Raw genomic sequence first — 24,987 nt, forward strand, 5'->3', positions numbered from 1 at the left:
AATGAAATAAAATAAAATTAAATTAAAATTAAAATAAAAAAAAAAGAAAAAATAAATCCAGAGAACTCAATACTAAAACGAAAAAAAAAGAACAGTTGATGCTTTTGAGTTGTGGCATTGGCGAAGAATGCTGAATGTACCATAGACTGCTAAAAGAACTAACAAATCTGTCCTGGAAGAAGTGCAGCCGGAATATTCCTTGGAAGTTAGGATGGCCAGATTTCACCCCCCATTACTTTGGTCATGCTGTTAGAATGGACCATTCTCTGGAGAGGGATGTCATGCTTGGTAGAGTGGAGGGTCGATGAAAGACAGGAAGGCCCTAACAAGATGGATTGACACAGTGGCTGCAGTGATGGGCTTAGGTATAGTAGGGATTATGAGGTTGGCACAAGATTGGGCAGTGTTTTGTTCTGATGTACATAAGGTTGCTATGAGTAGGAGATGATTTGATGGCACATAACAACAACAACTTTTTCTTTAGAGCTTTCTTCAACTTTATTGAAGTATAATTTAAACACAATGAACACATACATTTTAAGCATCCAGTTTGATGCATTTTGATAAGAGTATATGCATTGTTGTAACCACCATCATCAAGTTAGAGGCATTTCTATCACCCAAAAGGTTCCCTGTGGCCCTTCTGTGTTTGGATTTTTCCACTTAGCATCTTATTTCTGAGATTCATTCAAGTTGTATATATCAATAGTTCTCTCTAAGAACTGAGTAGTATTTCACTGCATGGATATACCACAGTTTGTTTATTCATTCTCTATTAACTGGCATTTGATCATGTCTTTTTTTTGTTGTTGTTGGCCATTATGAATAAAGTTCTTATAAACATTCATGTGTTAAGTAAGTCCTGTATTTTCATTTTCTTTGAGCAAAGTTTTTTTTTTTTTTTTTTTGGTAAATACCTAGAAGAACAATGGCTGACTCATATACTAGGTACACGTTTAACTTTTGAAGAAATTATCCATCTGTTTTCTAAGCTGGCTGTACCATTTTATATTCCCATCAGCAATGGACAAGGGGTGTATTGCTCCACATTCTCTTGGATACTTTGTATTGTCAGTCTTCAGTTTAGCTATTCCTATAGGTGTAAGACACCAGTTTTTAGATTAACTTTTCTGTTGTTCCCCTGGAAGAAATTTAACAATGAATTGTTGAATTGTGGAAAGGCATATTTACTCATTAGCATTATGTGAAAAATCTCAACTCAAGACATATTAAGGAGAACTCAGCAAATACAAATTTCAGCAACAAAGGAAACATCCCATTACTTTAATGTTTCCCTCAGCATAATGGAAGCATGTCAACTTTGTTCAAGCTACATTAAATAACTTTATTGTCACTCATTTTCTAAAATGTAAGAGAAATAATGCATGTCAGAAAAACACAGCATTACTCCAAGTCTTTATAAATAATTTAATTTGTTTTAGAACTTAGTGCATATGTTAGAATCATGTTTAGTTTGAAGCTGTTTCCGTCCCCCTCATTTGTTTTGCAAGACTTCTGACTATCCTTAAAGGTAAAATGAGCAAGGTTGAGCATTAAGAGATTCCAATATGCAACTGCAGGTCTGGGATGGTGTGAAAAGATAAATTCCTTCCAGAAGCTGGGGAAGAGCTTTTAAGGAGAACAACAGGTCTTTCTAGAAAAGGTCAGTTCTGGTCACCCCTCCACCAAGACTCTGCTTATTAAGGTCACAAATGACCTCCACTTTGCTTAATTCCATGGTCAATTCTCACTCGTCATCTCACCCAGCAGCAATGTTTGATGCCATTCATCACCCCTTCTCACTAACACTTCAATTGAAACACTTTGGATTCTGGGATTCATCTTCCCCAACCGCCACTTTTTTTTTCAACCACTTTTGCTAGTTCCTCCCCATCCCTCTCACTTCTAAATGTCAGGAGGACCAGGACTCAGTCTTTGGAACTCTTCCCTCATCTAGCTTCACTCACTCCCTTGGTGATCTCATCCAGTTTCATGGCTTTAAACATCATCTGTATGCTAATGACTCCCAGCCTAAGGAATCAACCCTGAGTGTCAGACACACGGGTCCAAGAGCCTTCCAGAAATCTTCATTGGATACTAAGTAGGCATTGCAAGCCAAGTTCCTAAAACTCCTTGGGGCATTTGCACTTAATGTTCCTCTGAATGGAATGCTCTTCACATAAATAAACAAATGTCATCATGTCAGGGAAGCCTTTGCTTGCCTCCTTACTCAAAATCACCGCCCTCAGCACTCACCACACATCCCTTTATTTTCTCCATAACATTTATTACCATTTAACAAAGTTCATATCTGACTTATCTTTCTTATTGTTATCACCCTTATTAGAATATAAACTGATGAGATTGGGGATTTTTATCTGTTTGGTTTATTCCTGTAAGCCCTATGTCTAGAACAGGGCCTGGGACATATGTGATAATCAATATTTGCTGAATAAATGCACAAACTTGGAAAGAAATCAGGAAGGAAAGAATCCCAATCACTTCTCTACACCATTTTGATTTGGTGTAAAGAAATGACCAAGAGAAGGGCCACAGGAAGACAGAGAAAGTAATGTAGCCTTTTGGTGGTGTAGTACCTAAGGCATTTGACTGCTAACCAGAAGACTGGTGGGTCAAACCCACCAGCCACTCCTCTGAAGGAAGACTGGGCAATCTACTTCCATAGAGATACCACCTTGGAAACCCAAAGAAGGGTTGCTATGAATAGCAATTGACTTGACAGCAGTGAGTTTGGTTTGGTTTTGCTTTTTCAGGCTTCGCAATGGACTAACAGAGAGCAACTTGAGTGGGAACTGGGGAGGGTGTTAGCGTCGGCACAGAATTAGAGACCTTGCCTGGAAAGGGAACAAACCAGAGGCAGAGTCTTAGAAGGCAGAGATGCCCAAGACCTCTAAGAATGAGGACAATTGAGGCCACTGATCATCAGAGACTGAGTGACTACTGAGCATACTGGAATAAGGAGCTCACAGAAATGAGCACAACACTTGGGATTCTGATACTACAAGGAGGCCAGAAGGATTTCAGGAGAATACTGAAAGAAAACAAGGACCATGCCAGAGTTATTAGAGGAAGATTACACATGTAAATAGAGAAGCCAACAAGAAAGATGGCTCTTCTTCCCACAGCTGTGAGAGGCATGTGGACAGCCACAGCTTGAGTAATTAAGGCTCAGTCCACTGGGAAGCCTCTGACACAATACAAGTTGGGAATTAGCAGGATGAAGTGCTAATACAGTTTCAAAGGGAGCTCTAAATTAGTTGGATGAACTCGAGTCCTATTTATAACCTACCACACTAAGGAAATTAGCCTTGACTTTAAAAGGGACAGATTATATACTCCAAAAGGAACTTTCTTATGGAACATATTGTATCCTACAAATATATTTGTTAATAATGTAGATCAAATTTGCTAAAAAGTTTTTGTTTGGCAATGGATGTTTTTAGAATAAAAATACTCAATTTCTAATGAGATGGTTACACATCACAACAGTCAAATAAGAAAAACATGCTCTCTAATGAAGATCCATTCCCCAAGTCTTAATTGATGGCCTGGTTATCTAGTAAGTGAGGCTGAAGAATTGTTGATGGTCAATTTAGGTTTTCAGCACCTTAGCATATACTTTACTACTGACTGATTTCTAAAATACACTCTTCCTTGTATGGCCTCTTTACCCCATCTTCCCCTACTATGACTATCCTTCTCATCTTGAAATGATACTATAATAAATAATTAACATTACTTATACACTATACAGTGTCCCAACACAATTTTTTAGACATAGTCATATTTTATTTTATTTATTTACCTACTACTTATTTGATCATTTGCCTACTTTTCAAGAGTTAGATTGATTACAATTTTTCCTTCCTATTATTAACTCTAGGAGCTCTGGTGGTGTAGTGCCTAAGGCATCTGACTGCTAACCAGAAGGTTGGTGGTTCAAACCCACCAGCCACTCTGCAGAAGGAAGACTGGGCAATCTACTTTCATAAAGATTTACCACTTTGGAAACTCAAAGAAGGTCACTATGAGTTGGAATGGACTTGATGGCAGTGAGTTTGGTTTGGTTTTATTATTAACCCTTTTAAGAACATTATTTTAGGATAAAATCCTAGAAATTAATTTCCTGATTCAATGACAACATACATTTTAAGTCTTTTGAAATCCTGCCAAAATTGCCTTCCATAAGGGTTGTACCATTTTATACTCACAGCAGCAGTGTATGGGAACTTTGTGATTGATTGAGCCAAATTTCCTGGCTTAGAAATTTAGGATGCTATGTATACCTTACAATGGATCTTTTCCAACCACTGGGAAGAAAATGAAAAAAAGAAGCTGGGCCTGCTGAAATACACTCCACAAAACCATTCACCACAAAGCTCATCCACTTAAGAGTGGACTCTTTCAGATCCATACTCAGAGACTGTCTGCCTCTCCATGCTGGGTATACCCTGCCTTGTCCAGGTTTCAGGCTTCACAATTAACAGGACTAAATATAGCAAGTTAGCATTGTTGTTGTTGTTATATGCCGTTGAGTCAGGCCCGACTCATAGCGACCCCTCCTTGGGTTTCCAAGGCAGTATCACTACAGAACTAGATTGCCCCACATTCCTTCCAAGGAATGGCTAGTGGGTTTGAACCGCCAGCCTTCTGGTTAGCAGTCAAGTGCCTTAGGCACTATGCTACCAGAGCTCCATATGAGATTGGAAAAACTGGTCCCTGGGTGGATACTGAGCACAGTGGGAAGTCCCAGACAGTAGGGAGAAAAACAAGCATATTTCTTTATTTGTACACAGGCCTGGGGCAGCAGCACTAACCACCCCAAAGAAATGCTGAGCCACAGTAGGTAGTGAAAGATGTAAATGACTGCTAAATGCTGAATGAGTGGATATGTTTTAGAAATATTTTAAGCAAAAAGCTTAAAAAGAAATTAAAACGTGGCTCTTAAAGCCCTTCGATTTATCTGGAAAATGAACTTGTATTTACTTCCATGGCACATGTGGATGTTAATCTTCCATAAGTAAGGTGTTCAGAACCATGAATCCAGTATAAATCATCTGCAGCTGAGAAATGTTAAACCGATTCTTTCCTCATTCAGCTGGTTCAATTCTGTATATCAGTTTGAACAGAGCAAGGAAACCTAGATTCTAGTCCCTTCTTTCCATTATTTGTGTAAGCATGGGCTGGGATTCATATCCTCAACTGTGAAGTCAAAGGTTGGGCTCAAGGATGATGTCCAGATTTTCCCAATTCTCACCTTCACAATGGTCTCCAAGGGCAGATGTTCTGTAACCCTGGTCACAAACACACCGGAAGGAGCCCTCTGTGTTCCTGCACTGCCCATTGGTGCAGAGATGATGGTGCTGGCATTCATCAATATCTATGAGCAACAGATAAAGAGAAAACTGAAAAGTGGTGTTTTAAATACATTTTAATCATTCATATAAAGGAGGTCTATAAACTATAAAGTTGATCATTAATTTATATTAGAGTTTTCATTATATAACTTAAACCGACCTCTAGTAAAGGTAAATCATTCTCCCATTTTAAGATGAATTTAAAATTTTGACTAGTGAGCTAAGAATCTGTACATACTTGTCACATTGTTCACTGCCAAGTGGCAAATATTTCACTACAATCTGTAAACCACAACTAATCTGCTTAGATTTCTTTATAGATACAACTACAGGACTTAGGCTCATAATGGTCTAAAGGAAGGTCAACAAACTACAGCCACGGCCTAATCCAGCACTGCCTATCATTTATATAAGATCTACAGCTACTTTTACCGCAGAGTTGAGGAGGTAAGATAGAGACCATATGGTCTGCAAAGTCTAAAATATTTACTACAGAAAGTTGGCTGACCCCTGATCTAAAAAGTCATGGCACACACTTCATTTCTTTTTCACTAATTTATTCTTCAATCAGGCTTCCATTCTATCTCCTTTCATAACAACGTTTCTGTGGTCAAATCTCATGGCACCTTCCCTTCTCTCATTTGGCATCTACACTGCCACTGAATCTCTCTTCCTATGGAAGTAGATTGCCCAGTCTTCCTTCTGAGGAGTGGCTGGTAGGTTTGAACCGCCAACCTTCTGGTTAGCAGTCAAATGCCTTAGGCACTATGCCACAAGAGTTCATTTTTTTCTATAACCACAATCCTGAATTCAGGCTCACTTACACACATAAAAGGCACATAATATATTGCATGTATTCAATTATTTTGACTTTATCATTAGATTTCAGGTTTCCTGAGGATAGGGACTACGTCTAACACATCCTTTATCATTCCCTAGATGATCTAAAGCTCTATAATTAGTAAAACATACAATTCAGGTATGTTATTTGTTGATGATCTCTGATTAACATTTGAAATCATTTATCTAATTCTGTTAATGTGATTCTATAAGACAACATTATCAGTTCCCACAGGGACTCTACCATTAATATCCCCTACTCTCATCATGGTATCACTTTGTTCATCATAGCATTTGGTACATAAAATTGTCTTGCTCCTATTAATAAACTGGAAGGTGGTTCTGGGAGTGTCTAACTTATCTTTGGCAATGACATCACAGGCTCTTCAAAAGAAAAGGCAATGCACATTACAGCTTTAATATATATCATGCATAGAACATTTCCCTTATATGTTCATGTGTAGTTTTCTATACACAGTATGTATTCATGAATACATAGATAACTAGAGTTAGGAGTCATAAAGTAAAGCATAAAAGCTTTAAGACAGGTTCACAGAATCTAGAACAAATTACTTCATTTTTCTGTGTACGTGTATGTGTGTATTTGTGTCTTCTCACTGTGACTTCTGTATCAGGTATTATAATGACTTTCTATATTCCACAAAGAGATAATTGGGAAGTTATGATATTATCAATAGGTCTATGTATATTAGCATTGTCTCTTTCATAACACCATCACAAGAGACATTTTAGCTCATTAAATATATTCAGGAGCTCTGGTAGCATAGTGGCTAAGCCACTTGACTGCTAACCAGAAGGCTGGCGGTTCAAATCCACCAGCCACTCCTCGGAAGGAAGATGGGGCAATCTCCTTCTGTAGTGATACCGCCTCGGAAACCCAAGGAGGGGTCGCTATGAGTTGGGTCCAACTCGACGGCACATAACAACAACAACAACAAATATTCAATGTTTATATACAGACATGGATATGATTTATTGATTTGTTTCCTTACAGTAAAACAGTTGGTCTTGTATAGAGCTTTCTGTTCTTAAACAGGAAAGGACATTTCTTTTCAAGGGTTTTGGTACTAGAGCTTACCTCAGGTGATGATATATTTTCAAGCTCAGGAAAAAATACTTATTGGGAAGTGAAGTATTTCTGTGTGAAGTTCAATGATTTATTTTTCTTTTTTTATTAACTTATTTTATTTATTAAAAAAAATTTTAAAGTCTAAGTTCAATTCCAGTAAGTCCAGAGTCCTCACTATCACTTTCTGTAACAGGTATCTTTCACAAACTTTCTCACTGAGCATATTTATTTCAGCCTTCTTGAAAAGTCTTCTTTAGTGACATAATTAAAAAAATAAATAAATAAACCAAAAAATTTTACAAGCCAAATCAAGACAAAAATTAAGGTAGTTAACACTCTACAGCATAATACCAAGCTGATATACTGACCTGCCCATTGCTGAAATCCCAGCTTGCAGAAGTTTTCAATACATTCTATGGAAATTACTTTCTGTAGTAAACAATTATACAGAGAGCAATAATTTTTCTTCCTAAAATTAACACCAACTGATCAGAAACTTAACCTTTTTCTATCGTGTTTTATTGAGATTCCTGACTTGTATTTTAAGTCCTTTGCTTTTTGGCACACTCACTTGGATTGAACATAATTTTCCAAACCAGAAGTTCATGCTGCCACAGTCCTACCTTCACACTGGTCTGCTGCTGCTGACAGCTGATACCCCTGTCCACAGGTACACCTGAAGGAGCCCTCAGTGTTTTTGCATTGCCCATTTATGCATAGATTCCCTTGATGGCATTCATCAACATCTGTAAACACAAACAGCAGCAATGGTTTAAATTAGCTATTATATCTGGAACACACCTTTAGCTAACCTTTGAGACCATAAACATTCTGCTTTCACAGCCTTCCACTTTTAGGCTGGCTTTGTAAAGCATGACAAAAATAAATTCATAAACAGAAAACAAAGAACTACCTGGAAGAATGCAGTTGTCCCTGAAATGCATCTGGGGTTATTATTACAAAAATAATAGTACTTCTTAAGTGAGATGCTAGAAATTTCAGTATATATCAGTCTACTGATGTTCCTGGTTTAAATTTCAGTATGCTAAACTGTAGAGTAGAATTAATTATTAATAGAAAGTAAATATCTGAGCAAATATAAAGTACTTATACTACCACATCAAGCTCCTCGCCATCTCCTTCCTTCATATTTTGGGTCTAGTAGAAACACAGTATCAAATAGTTAGGGTTGAAAACAGAAGACAGAACCTGAAACACAAAATAATGGTTTCTAGGCAGTTTGCCAGCTGTAGAGTTGCAGGAAAGAAGGTAGTATTAAAAAGCTACAGGAATGTCAAACAAAACAAAAATGTAGGCAGTTATGGAGAGAAACAGATATTTCTCCTGTAATTAGAAGAAGGTGAAGAACTATAAGGCCAAACAGTCATGTTCAAGGACACTGAGCTCATTTCCAAAGTAACAAAGAAAGCCAAGAGAAATGATAGCATAATGATGATGGCTGCTGGATCGTCAACGGAGAAAGTGATAATTTGCTGACATTATTTCAGATGTTCAAAAGCAGATGTTCAAAGACTGGATTTATAAAGATACTGGTAATAAAAGGCAGTAATAATGAAAACCAAAAAAAAAAAAAAACAAACCCAGAGGTATTTGACTTACATCATAACTGACTGATGAAAGAGTTGTAGGAACAGAAACTCTATAGTAAGTTGCGGACTACCTGCATACTCAGAAAGGGAGAAGGGAGTCTTATATAAATACAGCAATAAATAAAAATGAACAGATTACTTTAAAAGAAACTTTGCCATAAAGATCATTAAGTGACTGTTTTCTTCTAGTAATTGTTGTTATGTGCCATCGAATCTTCTCCAACTCATAGCAACCCCTCCTTGGGCTTCTGAGGCAGTCTCACTACGGAAGTAGATCGCCCAACCTTCCTTCCGAGGAGTGGCTGGTGGCTTTGAACTGCCAGCCTTCTGGTGAGCAGTCAAGTGCCTTAGGCACTGTGCTACCAGAGCTTCTAATAATAACTTACTTAAATGCAATTAATAACTTCTGTCAGGAGAACTCAATTAACTGCATAGCTCTTTCCCTCAAACATTATTGACAATTGCCTCTTTTCTCGGCAAAGATGTATTTCTTAACCTATTATGAGGCATTAACCTTTCATATTTTATCCAGATATAAGCAAGGCATCATATCATTGCATGTGTCCTCAAACAGATCACTCAACCTATTAATTTAATTAGAGTTCAGGAATCTTAATTTTTTAATTTGATTTTTCATAGCAATTACTTTAGTTGACTAGAAACTTTATTCATTTTATTGATTGCGTTACTGGCTTTTTTAATTTATAAGTAAGTCTTGGCTGCCAACTACTGATTGCTAACAGAGAATTAAATAAGCAAGTTAAATTTCATTTTAAGAATTATTTTCCAATGCGAAGGAAGTGGGAGAGGAGCTGTTGCATTGTGGGAAATTGTAGCCAATGTCATGAGACAAAGTATACGTGAGCTGCTGTATGGAAAGTGAATTTGCTCTGTAAACTTTCACCCAATGAAAAATTATTGCTCTCTGTATAATTGTTTACTACAAAAAGTAATTTCCATAGAATGTATTGAAAACTTCTGCAAAAATTAAAAAAATTAAAAAAATCAATTCATCAAAAAAAAATTATTTTCCATCTTTCCAATGCTCCAAGACTATTCAATTTAGGAGTGGTTGGCAGCAAAGAGCAGCCTACATTGTACTGTATTTCAGCACATTCTATAAAATACTTGAGAGGACAGTTCAAGAACATGTTAAGACCAACATACAACTCATGTGTCTCATGGAGCTGGTTGTTGTTGTTGTTGTTAGGTGCTATGAAGCTGGCTCCAACTCATAGTGACTCTATGTACAACAGAATGAAACACTGCCCATTCCTGCACCATCCTCACAATCCTTGCTATGCTTGAGCCCATCATTGCAGCCACTGTGTCAATCCATCTCATTAAGGGCCTTGCCTGTTTTTTATACTGGTCCTCTACCAAGCATGATAGCCTTCTCCAGGGACTGGTCCCTTCTGACAACATGACTAGAGGCTCCCTGTGAAGCCGTTCATCTTCCTTGTCAACTGTGGCTTGGTCTTGCAGGTCCCAGACACCATGCAGTATCTCTGATACTGACTCAGTATTGACCGACTACAATGGCACCCATGCTGGGGGTAGCTGCAGGAACCATAGCATGGACCCCACCATGGAGGAAGTGGAGACCCTCACCTCCCATTGCACCCTCTACGTGAATGTGGGTGGCTTCCTAGTGGAGCTCTTCTCAACCACCCTGCCTGGAGTGACTGTGTAGGTCGCTACCCACTGTCAGTGTTGGCCTTGCTCAGCCTGCTGCTCCAAACCCTGGTTGGCCATTTTCACTTCCAAGGAGCACAAGAGCTATACTTCTTCCAGGACAGATTTGTTCGTTCTTCTGTCAGTCCATGGTGTTTTCAGTATTCTTCACCAATACCACAATTCAAGGCACCAACTCTTCTTCAGTCTTCCTTGTGTATTTATTGCCCAGCTTTCATACGCATAAGAGGCAACTGAAAATACCACAGCTTATGGTAGGTGCACCTTAGTATTCAAAGTCACATCTTTGCTCTTTAACACTTTAAAGAAGTCTTTTGAAACAGATTTGCCCAGTGCAATAGGATATTCCATCTATTTCAAGTACCATCAGGGATGCCAGACATTTTATGTAAGTTGGTCAATTTGTTTAGAAGTAATTCATTATAAGTGATGACATACCAATTTGGAATAACTGGAGGCAGCCTAGTTATCTTGAATAAGGTGATCTTTGGATATTTAAAATCACCAAGGGGAACAGAGGCAGCTTAATTCTAGAGATAAAAATAATTTTTCTTTTGTGATGGGGGACAAAATTCCTAAGACAAAAGAAAGCTTTCTAAAGAAACAAGCTTATAGAACAAATATTTTCTTTCTGTTGTGCCAAGAGATGAAGAGAAAATACTATTTCCCATGAAAGGAATTTCTTTAAGGGGCTTTTCATAAGTGATAAGTCTGGCTCATATTTAAAATAGAGAGTATCCCCAGGTATCTATAAAATCAGGATATACTGTGCATAAATGCACAGATACAAAGAGGTCAAGGGAAACAAGTACAAGTGGATGGAATGAATTAAAATGCAACAACATATTTAAGAAAGTTCTCAGTACGTTTAGTGAGGTGAAGATAAAGTAAACGTTTAGGACTATTAACAAGATGAGATTGGCAGAGTTGCTGGGATGTTGGAAAGGAGACAGATTTATGAGCTGGGATGAGTTTGGCATCTATGAATTGGTGTGATTTGGAAAAAGATTATGCAATAATAAAAGGAGAGTGTTAAATATTATAGCAGACAGAAGTGTTTTGACAAGGGAGTAAGGAAAACATGTAATCTGTAAGTGGTGTTGTAGTTAAGGTTTTGTATTAACTTGGCTGGGCTGTGGGTTTGAGCAGCTGGGCAGCTGGATATAGTTATTCTTCATGATGAGATTGTAATCACCTTCATGGTGGAATCCACTCTGAGCAGCTAAGTAGCTGCCGTCGGGGTATGGCCTGTTTTCAAAATACAAGAAGCAGCTTTGAGAAAGGTCTCTAGCTTTTTGGAATATCTGAATTTTGCATCTGGTTGAGTCAACAGTGACCTTCCATGTTGCCTGCTAATCTTGGGACTGTGACATTTTACCTGCTGACCTTGGCTTGTCAACCTCAGTAGCCAGCAGCTGCCTGTGTTAGGAGATGATGCCTCTAGTTCCAGTGGCCCTGGAATAATAAGTAGAGCTGAAGCCCAATGTCAGGGGCCTTTACCAGCCCCTAGAGCTAGCACTCAGAATTTGGACTTCTAGCCTCATAAACTGTAACAAAATAAATTCCTGTTTATTAAAGTCATCTATTTATGGTATTTCTGTCACAGTAGCACTGAAAACTGAGAAAAGTGGGTTTCTAAAGAAAAAGATGAGGATCTTGCTGATGCTACCCCAGACTAATGGAAAGGTACCATCAGAATCAGAGTGGAGAGCAAGGCCAAATGGAAGTGAAGATGACAGCTGTTTCTGACCTCCAAGCCTTGGTACATGCTGTTTTTTCTGCCTATTTAGTTTTTCTTTCCTTTGAATTCATTATTCTAAGACAAATTTCAAATAGCAACACCTCTGTAAAGATTACCCAGGAGTTCTAAATCAGAATTAGTCACATGCTTCTTGGATTTAACAGAACATTGTTTATGCCTCCAATTTAGCAAATAACAACATCAACAACAATGTGCCATGTTTTGGCTCTGCATTATCTCATTATCCATGTGTCATCTCTGTCCCAGGACTATCTCATGCAGTCCTTCTATCCCTTTTTGCAGATGAGAAAAATGAGGCTGAACAAAGAAAAGTAACTTGTCCAAGTTCTCACAGCTTGTGAGTGGCAGGGCTAGGATCTCATCTATTGCTTTAGTTGCTGTTATGCCAATTCTGATTCACAGTGACCTCATGTGTGCAGAGTTTTCAAGGCTGAGATCTTTTGGAAGTAGTTCTCCAGGTCTTTTTTCTGAGGCACCTCTGTGTGGGTTTGAACCACCATCTTTTTGGCCAGAAGATGAGGCTTAACCATATGCACCATCAAGGAATGTAATATACAACTTTTTTTTCCCCTAATTAAACTTTAGACTTTATTTAGGTTTCACCAGTTTTTCCATTAATGTCTTCTTTCTGTTTCAGAATCCAATCCAGGGTACCACATTGCATTTAATTTTCTTGTCTCCCCAATCACTCTTTGGTTTTATCTGACCCTAAATGCCTTGAGGAGTACTGGCCAGATATCCTGCACAAGCTCCCCAATCTGGACTTGTCTGATGTAATCTTCATGATTCGACTGGGATTATGGGCGTTGGGAAAGAAAAGCACAGAGTTGAAGTGCCTTTCCTCACACACAATGTCAGGGGTACATGATAAACACATGACATCACAGATGATGTTAACCTTCATCACTTGGTTAAGGTAGTTATACTTCTCTTATCATGCTTTGTTATCTCTAGTTATCTGTTGTAGGTTTCCATCTACCCCAATAAGTAAAAATTCTTTTGAGAGAGTAAAGCCTCTCAGTAACAGCTGCAGTTGAGCACAGTGCTTGGAACATGTTGGTTCCTCGATACTCCTAAGGGGAAGGAAAGGAAGGAAGAAAAGCAGCTTCTGCAGCAGGTCAGCAGAGTGTTACATGGGTTGGAAATTATGATTGTCCTAGGGGGTGACATAATGGATGCAGTGAATTCTAGGATGCTGTTGTTGTTGTGTGACATCAAGTTGATTCCAACTCATAGTGACCCTATAGGATAGAACAGAAGTGCACCATAGGTTTTCCTGGGCTACCAGATGAACAAACAAATCTGTCTTGGAAGAAGTATAACCAGAATGCTCCTTAGAAGCAAAGATGGCAAGACCTTGTCTCATATACTTTGGACATGTTATCAGGAGGAATCAGTCCCTGGAGAAAGATATCATGCTTGGTAAAGTAGAGGGTCAGCAAAAATGAGGAAGACCTTCAACAAGATGGATTGACACCATGGCAGCAACAAGGGCTCAAACCTAGCAATGACTGTGAGGATGGTGCAGAACCAGTCAGGGTTTCATTTTGTTGAACACAGGGTTGCTATGAGTCAGAACCAACTTGATGGCATCTAACAACAACAATCTTGACAGGAGTAAATCACCAGGTCTCTTCTCGTGCAGAGCTACTGGTGGGTTCAATTTGCCAGGTTTTTGTTTAGCAGCCAAGTGCTTTCACTATCGCACCATCATGGATCCATCTAGGGTGCTAGGGAGAGCTATTAGAGAGGAATAGGCTCAAATGGGATGGTGATAGCCAAGAATAAGACAGTGGTAATGAGCCATTCATTCAACATGCAGGTGTTTAATCATTATCCTTTTAGAGAGTCCAATCTTTTAAATTTAGGGATGATATGAAGTCTAGAAATCTGTAAGTAACTTACGTAAAGTTGCATAGTGAACCACTGGAAGAGTCAGGATTCAGGTAAGCAGTAAGATAGAAGATGGGTATGCAAGGCAGGTGCTTGAGTCAACAGGTGTATAGGGCAGTTGTGATACCACAACTTGGATGGGTCAGAGAATGCAAATTGAAGAATATAGCAGTGACAAATAAGTTTGGAATATTAAGGGTAAGACCAAAATACAAGAATTTTCATGGATAAGCAGATGAAAAGCAGGCAGATGGGAAGAAAGAAGATAAAACAATAGGATGTGGAAATAATACAGGCAGTAAAGTTGCTGTTGAGTTGACTGCAACTCATAAAGATCCCATGTGTGTCAGAGTATAGCTGTCAATGTGCACCAAGAGGGAAAGGACCTTGAAAAAAGGAAGATGTCCCTTATGTTCTGACTTATAGCTTCAGATGCACCACTGGGAGTGGTTGGTATTCTGTTGTAAGGAAAGAGCAAGGCACCAAATTCAAATGCCTAGAAATTCCCTACCACCAGGAGGAGATACTGCAATTCTTATAGGTTACTAGCATGTCCATTTACTGCTTGCTTTTTTTTTTTTTTCACACTAGATTCTTCACTTACATTAAGAGAATTAATTAAGGAAGAAAAAATAATCTTACTTATTGCCTCATTTTTTTCCCTTGAAGGAACATGAGCTTTTTTATATATACAAGCAAATGGGAGAAAACAGAAAGGAAGCAATTTGTAGATTCAATCACATAAGAAAAATGAAAACTTTGTTAAATGAAAATATAAAATGAAAGAAAAAATTTGAAAAACCTTGGACAAATTATACTTTGCCAGAAAAAAAAATGTGTGGTGTCCCTGGGTAGCACAAACAGTTCATGGTCTCAGCTGCTAACTGAAAGTTGGCAGTTCATGTTCACCCAAAGCTACCTCAGAAGAAAGGCCTTGAGGATCTGCTTCCAAAAAGTCAGCCATTGAAAACTATGGAGTAAAGTACTGTTCTGATACACAGGGCATTGCCATGAGTTGCAATTGTTGGTTAGTCAGCAATATAGATACATACTTACATACATACTTAGGCTTATACATGTATTATTTATAAAATGTTCATATATCTTGATTTAAAAAAAATTAAAAACCTGTTAAATGGGAAAAAATACTGGCATAAACTTACCAAAGAAACAATACAAAAATACAAAATACAATGCAAAAAAATACAATACAATACAAATAAAATACAAAAAAATACAAATGTTTAATAAATATATTAAATAAATGTTTAAGAATTAGAAGTAGTCAAAGAACCTTGAAGGGAACAGGATATAAAATAAATATCAAAACCTTCTCAGATTTGAAAGAAATAGTTTTTAATTATAAATTAATATTATCTTGTCAAATAGTAAAAAAGGAAACAGTATTTTACTTAATAGTTTACTCTTATGAATAAAGAAATAATACTAAAATTAGGCAAAGATTTATATATAAAAAGAGGCCTGTTAGTTTTTCATGTAATAATAAGAAGTTGGAAAAATGTTTTTGGCCAACACGCACAGAATAGCAAAAACTCTGTGGTACAGCAATACACTGGAATATTATGCAAACTTTAAAAATAATATTTGAATTGATGAAAAATGCTCATGATAAATGAAAAAAGCAAGATACAAAATTGTACATAGAACATAATTTTAACTACTAAAATATCTGTAAGATGAATATTCATGAATGAGATTATAAAAGTTTGTTACTTTATCCTTTTTACTGGTCTGTATTTTTTGCAGTGAACATCAATTTTTTTTTTTCAAAATAGCAACTTTTTTGAGATATAATTCACATACCAAATAATTCACTAATTTAAAGTGTGCAATTCAGTGGTTTTTAGAATACTCACAGAATTGTGCAACTGCTCATATTGCTTTTATAACCAAAAATATGTAAATAAAACAACCTGAGGTTTACCGACATTCTCTAAAAATACATTGTTTTCCTTTATGTAAATAAATACTCTCTATTTCACCACAATGAGAATCCACTTTCAAGAATGCCAACCAAAATGTGCTCCAAGTAGCTCAGTCAAAATAAATGACAGGTAGCGTGATTTCCTTTTCTAAGGATAGTTGCTCTAATCTATTCTTAAATGAAGTTCAAATAAAATGAGAATTTTGATCACAGTATTTACCTTTACAGTGCTTGCGGTCTGGAGTTGGGCTGTAGCCCTGGTGGCATGAACACATGTAAGAGCCTTCAAGGTTGGAACAAGTACCATTTGTGCAGACGTTTGGTTCCAGGCATTCATCCACATCTTGAAGAATGTTGCATAATGGAAACCAAAAAATAAAAAGAAAGAAAGAAAAAGAAATAAAACATGAATAACGTTGTCGTGTTAGAAATGGAAACAGTGAGCCTTCAGAAGAGGGGCAGACTCTTTAAAATAAACTTTCAAATTAACCCTTAGGAGGCAAAGAAGCTCTTTTATGAGCTGAATGTTCCATGGGTCTATACCTTAATTTATTTTCTGTAAAATAACTCAAAAAGGAATAAAACATGATCTATAAATAAATTCAATGGAAGGCTTGTTGAGGGGGCAGAGGGAAGAGTGTAGTTTTAGAGTGATATCTCCACAAAATAAAATTTTACAAAGAATCACACATGCATTGAGAGCTACTTAGGAATCGATGAATTTGGTAAAATTTAAGAGTTCACAGAAGCAAAAGATAGGACTTGTGACCCAGTGAAATCACAGAAAAATTTTAAGAGAACCATGAAAAAGACTCTAATAAAATGCTCTAAGCTGACAATCAGTATGATAAAAACCAATTAAGGAGATAAACGTAAGCCTATTGAACAGTTTGACAGTAAGTTATAGGGTAAAGAGGCCGATAAAATATTAATAGCTCATCTTTATCAAGTATTTACCGCATGCAAGCACTAAAGGCCTTAGATATAAATATAATATTGAATAACTTATAATGATTCAATAATTTTTCCAAGGGCTCACAGTTAGAAAAGCAGAGGTTTGAATACAGTGTAACTCCAAAGCCCATCTATTTAAGCTGATTATATATTTGTCATTGGTAACTTAAATCTACTGATAGAAAAGGAGAGAATTGTGACTTTCTGTGTTTTTACTGTTTGCTAACACTGTATCTTAAAAATATCGCCTACATTTTCAAAGATTTCATTCAACAAATATTCATTAAGCTCATACTAGAATATTGCTACCGAAAAAGAGAGGAAATTTGAGTTCTGTGCCCTACTTTAACACCACTGAGTAAGTCCACTGGATGTTGAAGTGAAGATACATAGCATAGCAGCAATAATCAAAATTTTATTTTTATTTATTCATTTAAAAAATATATTTTGGTACATTGCCCTTCAATAATCAAAATTTTAAAAGGAAAAACAAACTACAAAGTGCTAAGACTATATATACAAAGTCAGGATTTAAGCTCCAGTGGCACTGTGCCTAAGGCATTTGACTGCTAACCAGAAGGTGGGTAGTTCAAATCCACCAGCTGCTCCGCAGAAGAAAGATGGGCAGTCTACTTCCATAAAGATTTACTGCCTTGGAAACCCAAAGGGGTTCTCTATGAGTTGGAATCGACTCTGGCAGAGTGTTTGGTTTTCTCTCTTATAGCAGTCTATAACTTAATAAACCAACTTAATCATAAGAGAGATAAACAGTAAAGAGAAGGCTCTTCACCATATTGCATTTCAGCTTGTAATGCTCACCATGTAAGGAAGCAACAAATATTTCCACCCCCTTAATACTGCCAGGCAGAGTCACAAGCACATTAACAACAAAGACCTATAATTTAATTTGCATTTATTTCATTAAAACTTTTCTCACAAATGGAATTCAGACACAAAGTATTACTAAAATACAGCAAAAGGATGTGTGTGTGTGTGTGTGTGTATACATGATATGCATATTGCCCTGCCAAGCAACTGGCCCCACATAGGTGTTCTACATTGCTTTTGCAAAAAATCACTAATTAGAGTGAACTGTCCCTACCCCGAGACAACAAAAATAGCACTTCCAGACTGACTCATTATCCACCCTGCCTTTGGTTGTGGGAATCCACTTTTGTAAACATTGAAAGCAAACAACTTGAAAGAAGAAGCCAAGCACTGGAGCCAAAGTAAATAATGGAACAGAATGAGCCTAGACACTAGGCATGGAAAATCCAGACAGCAACAGGAAAATGTCAAGTCTAGTATCTGGTTTGGTTTAAAAAATGTTCACAAGTTCAGAAATGTATAGATTGCTCTCTTTAATTATTCATGCAGCAGGGAATGTGATTTATAGGGCTACTGAAGGCAACGTAAAATCAATTGCTAAGACCATATTTTCCCTAGTTAAAGTAAATTAAGAGACATTGCAGATTACCATTCATGAGATATGTATAAAACTTTTCTTTTGCTAGGCTACTACCATGTTAATGATGAAGCAGAACACTAAGGGCAACCTAATGTGTTTATTCTTTTCTTTATTTATTACAGACATTAATTACATGGAACCAAAATCCTGTCAAGCCAGTCATTTAACTGCAGATAGAAGAGTACGAACTGAGAGAGTTACTTGGCCTTAATGGAGATCATCCTCTTGAGGAAAAAGTACACAGCAAAACATCACTAGGGAATCCCTATACAGAAAGAAGGTGTTTTGACAGTGGCCACACATAAAAACACTTGGTGAAAGCAAATGAAGTTGAACAAACTCAGTGTTGTATCTTTACCCAGACCTCTCCCCTAAACTGCAGATCCATACATCCAGCTGGCCAATCTACTGGACATCTCTATTTCGTGTCCCACTGGAATCTCTGCCTCTTCATTGCCAAAACTAACCCTCCGCCTGCTTTCTTCTCCTTGCTCTATTCCCCTTGTCAATACATGGTATCACCATCCACTCAGATGACTAACTCAGAAGCCTGGGAGTCATCCTTTCTAGATTCCTTACTTTCCCTCTTTCCCCACATTCAATTTATCACCAAGTCATATCAATTCTACCTTTCAAACATCTCTCAAATGCACTCACTTTATTCGATTCCTGCCACTATCATTCTTTCTCACAGGGGTTACTGCCATAGTTTTTCAATTTTTTTCTAGTTTGAGCCTTGCTGCTCTAATCTATTATCCAGCTTGCAGTCAGAGAATCTCTCTAAGACACAAATCTAATCAACAGTGTTTCTCCACTCCTTTAGAAACTTTCAGTGGTTTCCAGGGCTCTTCACCCTAGTCAAGGACACAAACTGGTGAGATTCTGGAGGCAATGACAGTAGAAGGTCCATTGCCCACAGTTAATATTTCTAGCCCTTAGGACGATCTCCCAGGATCAATGCTTTAGAAAGCAACGTGGTCCCTACTCACCCTCACTACCCATCATCCATCCACCTCTCTCTCCTGTAGCAGAAGATGATGGTTTTATCTCGTTTTCTAAAGTAGAACTCAAAACTCATTCTAGAATTACAGTCTTCTAGTATTTTCACGGGAGCTCTGGTAGTGTAGTGCCTAAGGCACTTGACGGCTAACCAGAAGGCTGGCAGTTCAAACCCACCAGCCACTCCTTGGAAGGAAGGTTGGGCAATCTACTTCCGTAGTGATACTGCCTCAGAAACCCTAGGAGGGGTTGCTGTGAGTCGGATCTGACTCGACGGCACATAAAAAAAAAAAAAAAAAATTTTTTTCACGTTACCCAGGTTCTTATAATGCATATACAAAATGAGTTAAACAGGGCTTTGTATTTTATCTCTGGCAGGAAAATTGTTATCATGAAATGTACTATATCTATAGGAAAAGGGACCCCTAACTCCAAACAAACTTATCAATGGGCTTTTAGGGCATAACAATTTGGCATTTGACATTCAGTGAATTACTTTTACTTCCCAGAGGAACAAAGTTCCTAGAGGTTTGCAAGATGAGTACTTTATAGATATGGCTGTTCAAAGGCTTACGAATTCATCTCTGAACTACCACCCAGTCCAAATTGACTTTCTCACCTACAGTAATGACAGAATCTAACGAATCCTTTGTTAAAAACTAAATATGCCAAGCCTACAGGATTCCTGAGCTAATCTAATCTGATCAGGGAAGGCAGTCAGGACAGTCCAGCATCACTATCCTTAATGAGCCCTGGCTGATTCTCATCATCATCTTCCTTTTAAACAAGTTTCACCTTAACATTTGAATCATGCAGTCTACAGTTCTTTGTCAAGAGCAACATGAAGTTCAGCAACCATTAGCTCCTGGATTCCACCTTCTTTCCTCTTTAGGGAGAAATATGGACATTAGCCTTTCTCCAGATTTCTGGCAACTTTCTATTCTCTTCAGCTTCACAGAGATGATTCCCAGCTGGTTGGTAATCCAAACTGCACGTTTTCTCATTGCTTTGGGATGGAATTCATCTGGGGCTGGAGGCTTTTTGTAATGTCCCTTCCTAATGATCTGGGAACACACCAGACTGCCTCAAGCCCCTCTGTTGACTATGCCCTCTAAGCTATAAAGAGTATTCAGTGGCTGACTTCACACAGCCATACTCTCCCAAAGCCCCTCCCTCTTCCACTTCCCCTATCAGCTCCTTGAGGTTGGTCAGAATTCCTTCTAGAGCAACAATTTACCTGCATTACTTCCTATACTTTCAAGTAAATGATGCAATGAGTTTCGATGAAAGAGACTTTCAGCCTCAATTAATTCCTTAGTCACCAACCAAGGCATGAGTGAGAAAGTCCCATTCAGATCAGAAGAAAACATCTTATTCTGTCTGTATAGCCTCATGAACATACAGGATCTGCCTCCTCACCTCAAGTGTGCCATTACTTCAGTTTTTTCTCAAATATTCTTCATATAATCTTTTAAAATGATATGAGAACATATTTGACAGAAAAAAAAAAAGCATGGCAAAATCAAAGGCAGATGCTCATTAGGAAAGTGAGATGAAATAGTGCAACTCAACCATGGTGCAGTAAATCCTCAGGATGTCAAGTGCCCTCTGTCTATTCTGAGGATGTTAAGACATACAGTAGCAAAGCTGCGAATAAAAAGATGTTGCAATAATCCTCAGAGCTATCGCTGTTTTTCAGAATTGGAGTGTATCCAATTCTGCTGCATCCGTCCTCCTCTTAGACAAAAAGTCAAGGATGATCTCAGAACATTTTCCATAAATCCTTCCATTTACTGGCTTCCTAGCTCACTTTTCCAAAAAATATTTGTGATAGTTAGAGCTGTGTGTCAACTTCGCTCGACCACAATTCTGTGTGATTTAAGCAGTTGTGATGTGGATTAATTCCATGATGGGATCGGATATATATGTTTTGAGCAGCCAATCCATTGAAAGGGAGTTTCCCTAGGGGTGTGGCCTGCTTCCAATATATTTATGGACATCCTGGGAAAAGAGACACTCTTCTGTGGATTGGGATCCTGTTGTGCTGCCTACAACTGTCCATGAGCGAACAATCCACCATTCTGCCTGGAGATATCGGTTTCATCATTTGTTGGAGTCAACAGCTGGTATACTTCCTGCCAACCTTGAGCTCATCAGCCCCTGCAGCTGTGTGAGTCGGGAAACCCCTCCAGCTTGACGTTTGATTCAAGAACTTGGGATTTGCCAGCTTCTATAAGTGTGTGAGCTGTTTTCCTAACATAAATTTCTCTTTCTCTATATGTATATATAAGCTTTACTGGTTTTGCTTCTCTAGTGAACCCAGCCTAACACAATATTTCATATTTCAGCAAAATTAAACTGTGGCCCACTGTGGTGCAGGCCTGCCATCTCAGAACCCAGAATCCCTCAACAATCATCATGGCCGTTTGAAAGGGACAACTCCAGCCACATGGATTTCTCCTTTTGAGCAACTATTCTTCTTACGATTTTCTTCATTACATTGTCTTGTTCTCTAATTTTCTCATTTGCACATGAGATGTATGAGATATTGTACAGAACACAATAAAATGCTGGATTTGAAGATAAAAGACCTAAGGTCATGTCCTAGCTCTGCTATTTATTACCTGAGACCTTGGGCAAACCCTTAATGTCTTTGAGAATCAATTCAGAGATGACTGTTGTGGTAGTTAAGTTTGTGTCAACTTGGCTGGGCCTGGCTGAGTGGCTGGGCAGCTGGATGTCGTATCCCCCATGGTGAGACTGGTAATCAACTTCATGGTGGAATCTACTGTGAGCAGCTGAGTAGCTTCCTTAGGGATGTGGTCTGCTTCCTGTATATAAGGAGAGGCCTTGGGAAACAGTCTCTAGCTTATGGCACGTCTGAACCCTGCATGTAGCCGTGTCGTTGTTCAACAGCCTGTCATGCTCTGCTGATCTTGGGACTTTTAATGGACTTGAATTAATGGCCTGCCATGTGGTTTGGTAATACTGGGACTGTGCCTTAGTACTTGTCAGCCTGGGGCTTGTCAGCCTCAGCAGCCAGCAGCTGAGTGAAGAAAAGCCTCCAGCTTTAGTGGGCTGGAAGCAGGAGGCAGAGCTGAAGCCCAAGGTTGAGGGGCTTCCACCCAGCCCCGAGAGCCTGGCACTTTGAACTCAGACTTAAAGCCTCCAAACTGTAAGAGAATAAACTTCTGTTTCAAGCCATCCCGACGTGTTATATTCTTGTCAGAGCAGTACTAGGTAAGCAGAACAACTGTCATGAAGATCAAATGAGACAATTAAGTCAAAACTGCTCATAAAATCTATAAGGAGAAGTGTTTGTTAATATGATAATTAGGCCTCCCACATAGGAAGAGTACCTGCCCTCAAAAGTGGGGGTTTTGATTTTTTTTTTTTAACTTCAAATCTCTGGCATCTGTTGTTGTTGTTATGTGCCGTCAAATAGCACCCAACTCATAGCGACCCCTCCTTGGGTTTCCGAGGCAATATCACTGCAGAATTAAATTGCCCCATCTTTCTTCTGAGGAGTGGCTGGTGGGTTTGAACCACCAGCCTTCTGGTTAGCAGTCAAGTGCTTTAGGCACTATGCTACCAGAGCAGAAGATAAACCAAAAACCAAACCTGTTGCCATCAAATTGATTACGACACACAGCAACACTATAAGGCAGAGGAGAACTGCTCCATAGGGTTTCCAAGGCTATAATGTTTATGGAAACAGACATCTTTCTCCTGTGGAGTGGTTGGTGGATTCAAAGAGCTGACCTTTTGTTAGCAGCTGAACACTTTAACCACTATGCCACCAGGGCTCCTCCAGCAGATGATAGGTGCTTAGAGATAAGGCTTATGTTTGTACATTTTATGAGATTTCCAAAATGTAGATTTTGTGCTCAGTTGTCAAATAAATACATGTGGTATTAAGGTCTTCAATTTCATATAAGCTATGAATATTAATATATTCCATGAAGGTTAACATTGCATACTGAAATCTGAAAATGGATCCTAGTATGAAAAGAACTCCTACCACAGTGAGCTCCCCATGCTTACCCTGCAAGTTCTCCAAGACCTATTATATTTAGAGAAATTAAACTGGAATCAGAAAGTCATCATTTACTTAATTTAGGGACTAACAAAGAAGGATTACTCTGATAAAATCTCAGAAATTTGTGTTATCTCCCCAGGTAACATGTTTCTCACAAAATTAACTACATTTTGTTGTTAGTTGCTGTCTAGTCAGCTCCAATTCATGGTGGCCCCACATATAATAGGACAAAATGGTGCGTGGCCCTGCACCATCTCACGATTGCTGGCATGTGACCACTGTTGTGGCCATTGTGTATGATGAATGCCTTCCAACCTAGGGGACTCATCTTGAAACACTATATAGGAAAATACTCTTGTTAGGATCATTAGGTTTTCATTGGCTAATTTTCAGCAGCAGATCACCAGGCCTTGCTTCCTAGTCTTCACAGTCAAATAAAAAGCAAGGCAATAAAATAAATCCAAAAGAGGCTAGCTACATACATCCAATGAATGATGGATTTGTGTCCTGTAAAGGTGAGCAAAGAAAATGAAGTGAAAGAATGGAAATGACAGCATTATTATAGAAGCAGAAAACATTTGTGAAGAATCACCAATGCCCCTACACAGAAGCATCATGATTCCCAAGAAGTACACTCTCAGCGAAATAAATGTGCTCAGGAGTTGGAAGAAAAGCACAAGATTTGATTACTTAAGTATGTAACAGACAGCTCCTATGACATAGGGAGACTTAAAGAGTATGTGAAATGACTCTCAACTGCTCAGAAAGGGATCAGCGTAGGAGATCCTGGATAGAGTGGAAGAAAATTGTGTTACCTCCCCTGGTAACATGGTTTCTCACAAAACTCAAAATCACAAAAAAGACCAGCCTTGCTGGTCTGAAAAAGACTGGCAAACCCTTGAGAATACGGCCCCTAGTCACCCTTTTGGCCTGGAACTGAAGTCACCCTCTGGCTTAACTTGCAGCCAAACAATAGACAGGTACACAGGGTGAACATTTTACACCAGGTAGGTACACTCCTTAGAACAATCAACCATGGGAAATCAGAAGAGTAGTATTTTCACAGGGAGACTGGGGGGTGGGCAGGTATGCCTAGGTAAGAAGGACACAGGGAAAGTGAGAAGAGAGCTGTTACATTATGAGGACTGCAATCAATGCCTTGAAACAAAATGTGTATGAACTATTGGATGGAAAATGAATTTTCTCTATAAACTTTCACCCAAATCACAATAAAATGTGTGTGTATATATGTGTGTGTGTGTGTGTGTGTATATATATATGTGTGTGTGTGTATATATATATATTTATATATAT

The 24,987-nt window shown here is 38.3% G+C and overlaps 1 protein-coding gene across 1 annotated transcript in view; it reads right to left on the bottom strand.

Annotated features, from left to right (window-relative positions):
• The window catches only part of LTBP1 (latent transforming growth factor beta binding protein 1), a 727,158-nt gene that overhangs the window by 167,600 nt on the left and 534,571 nt on the right, over positions 1 to 24,987 (bottom strand). The window contains exons 20-22 of the mRNA XM_007938788.1: positions 16,434 to 16,556; positions 7,932 to 8,054; positions 5,279 to 5,401 (exon numbers count right to left, since the gene is read on the bottom strand). Of these exons, the coding sequence (XP_007936979.1) occupies positions 5,279 to 5,401; positions 7,932 to 8,054; positions 16,434 to 16,556 (369 nt within the window). The remainder of the gene's footprint in view (positions 1 to 5,278; positions 5,402 to 7,931; positions 8,055 to 16,433; positions 16,557 to 24,987) is intronic.

Source organism: Orycteropus afer, unplaced genomic scaffold (genome assembly GCF_000298275.1).
Source record: "Orycteropus afer afer isolate SDZICR_OR568_19922 unplaced genomic scaffold, OryAfe1.0 scaffold00054, whole genome shotgun sequence".
NCBI lineage: Eukaryota > Metazoa > Chordata > Mammalia > Tubulidentata > Orycteropodidae > Orycteropus > Orycteropus afer.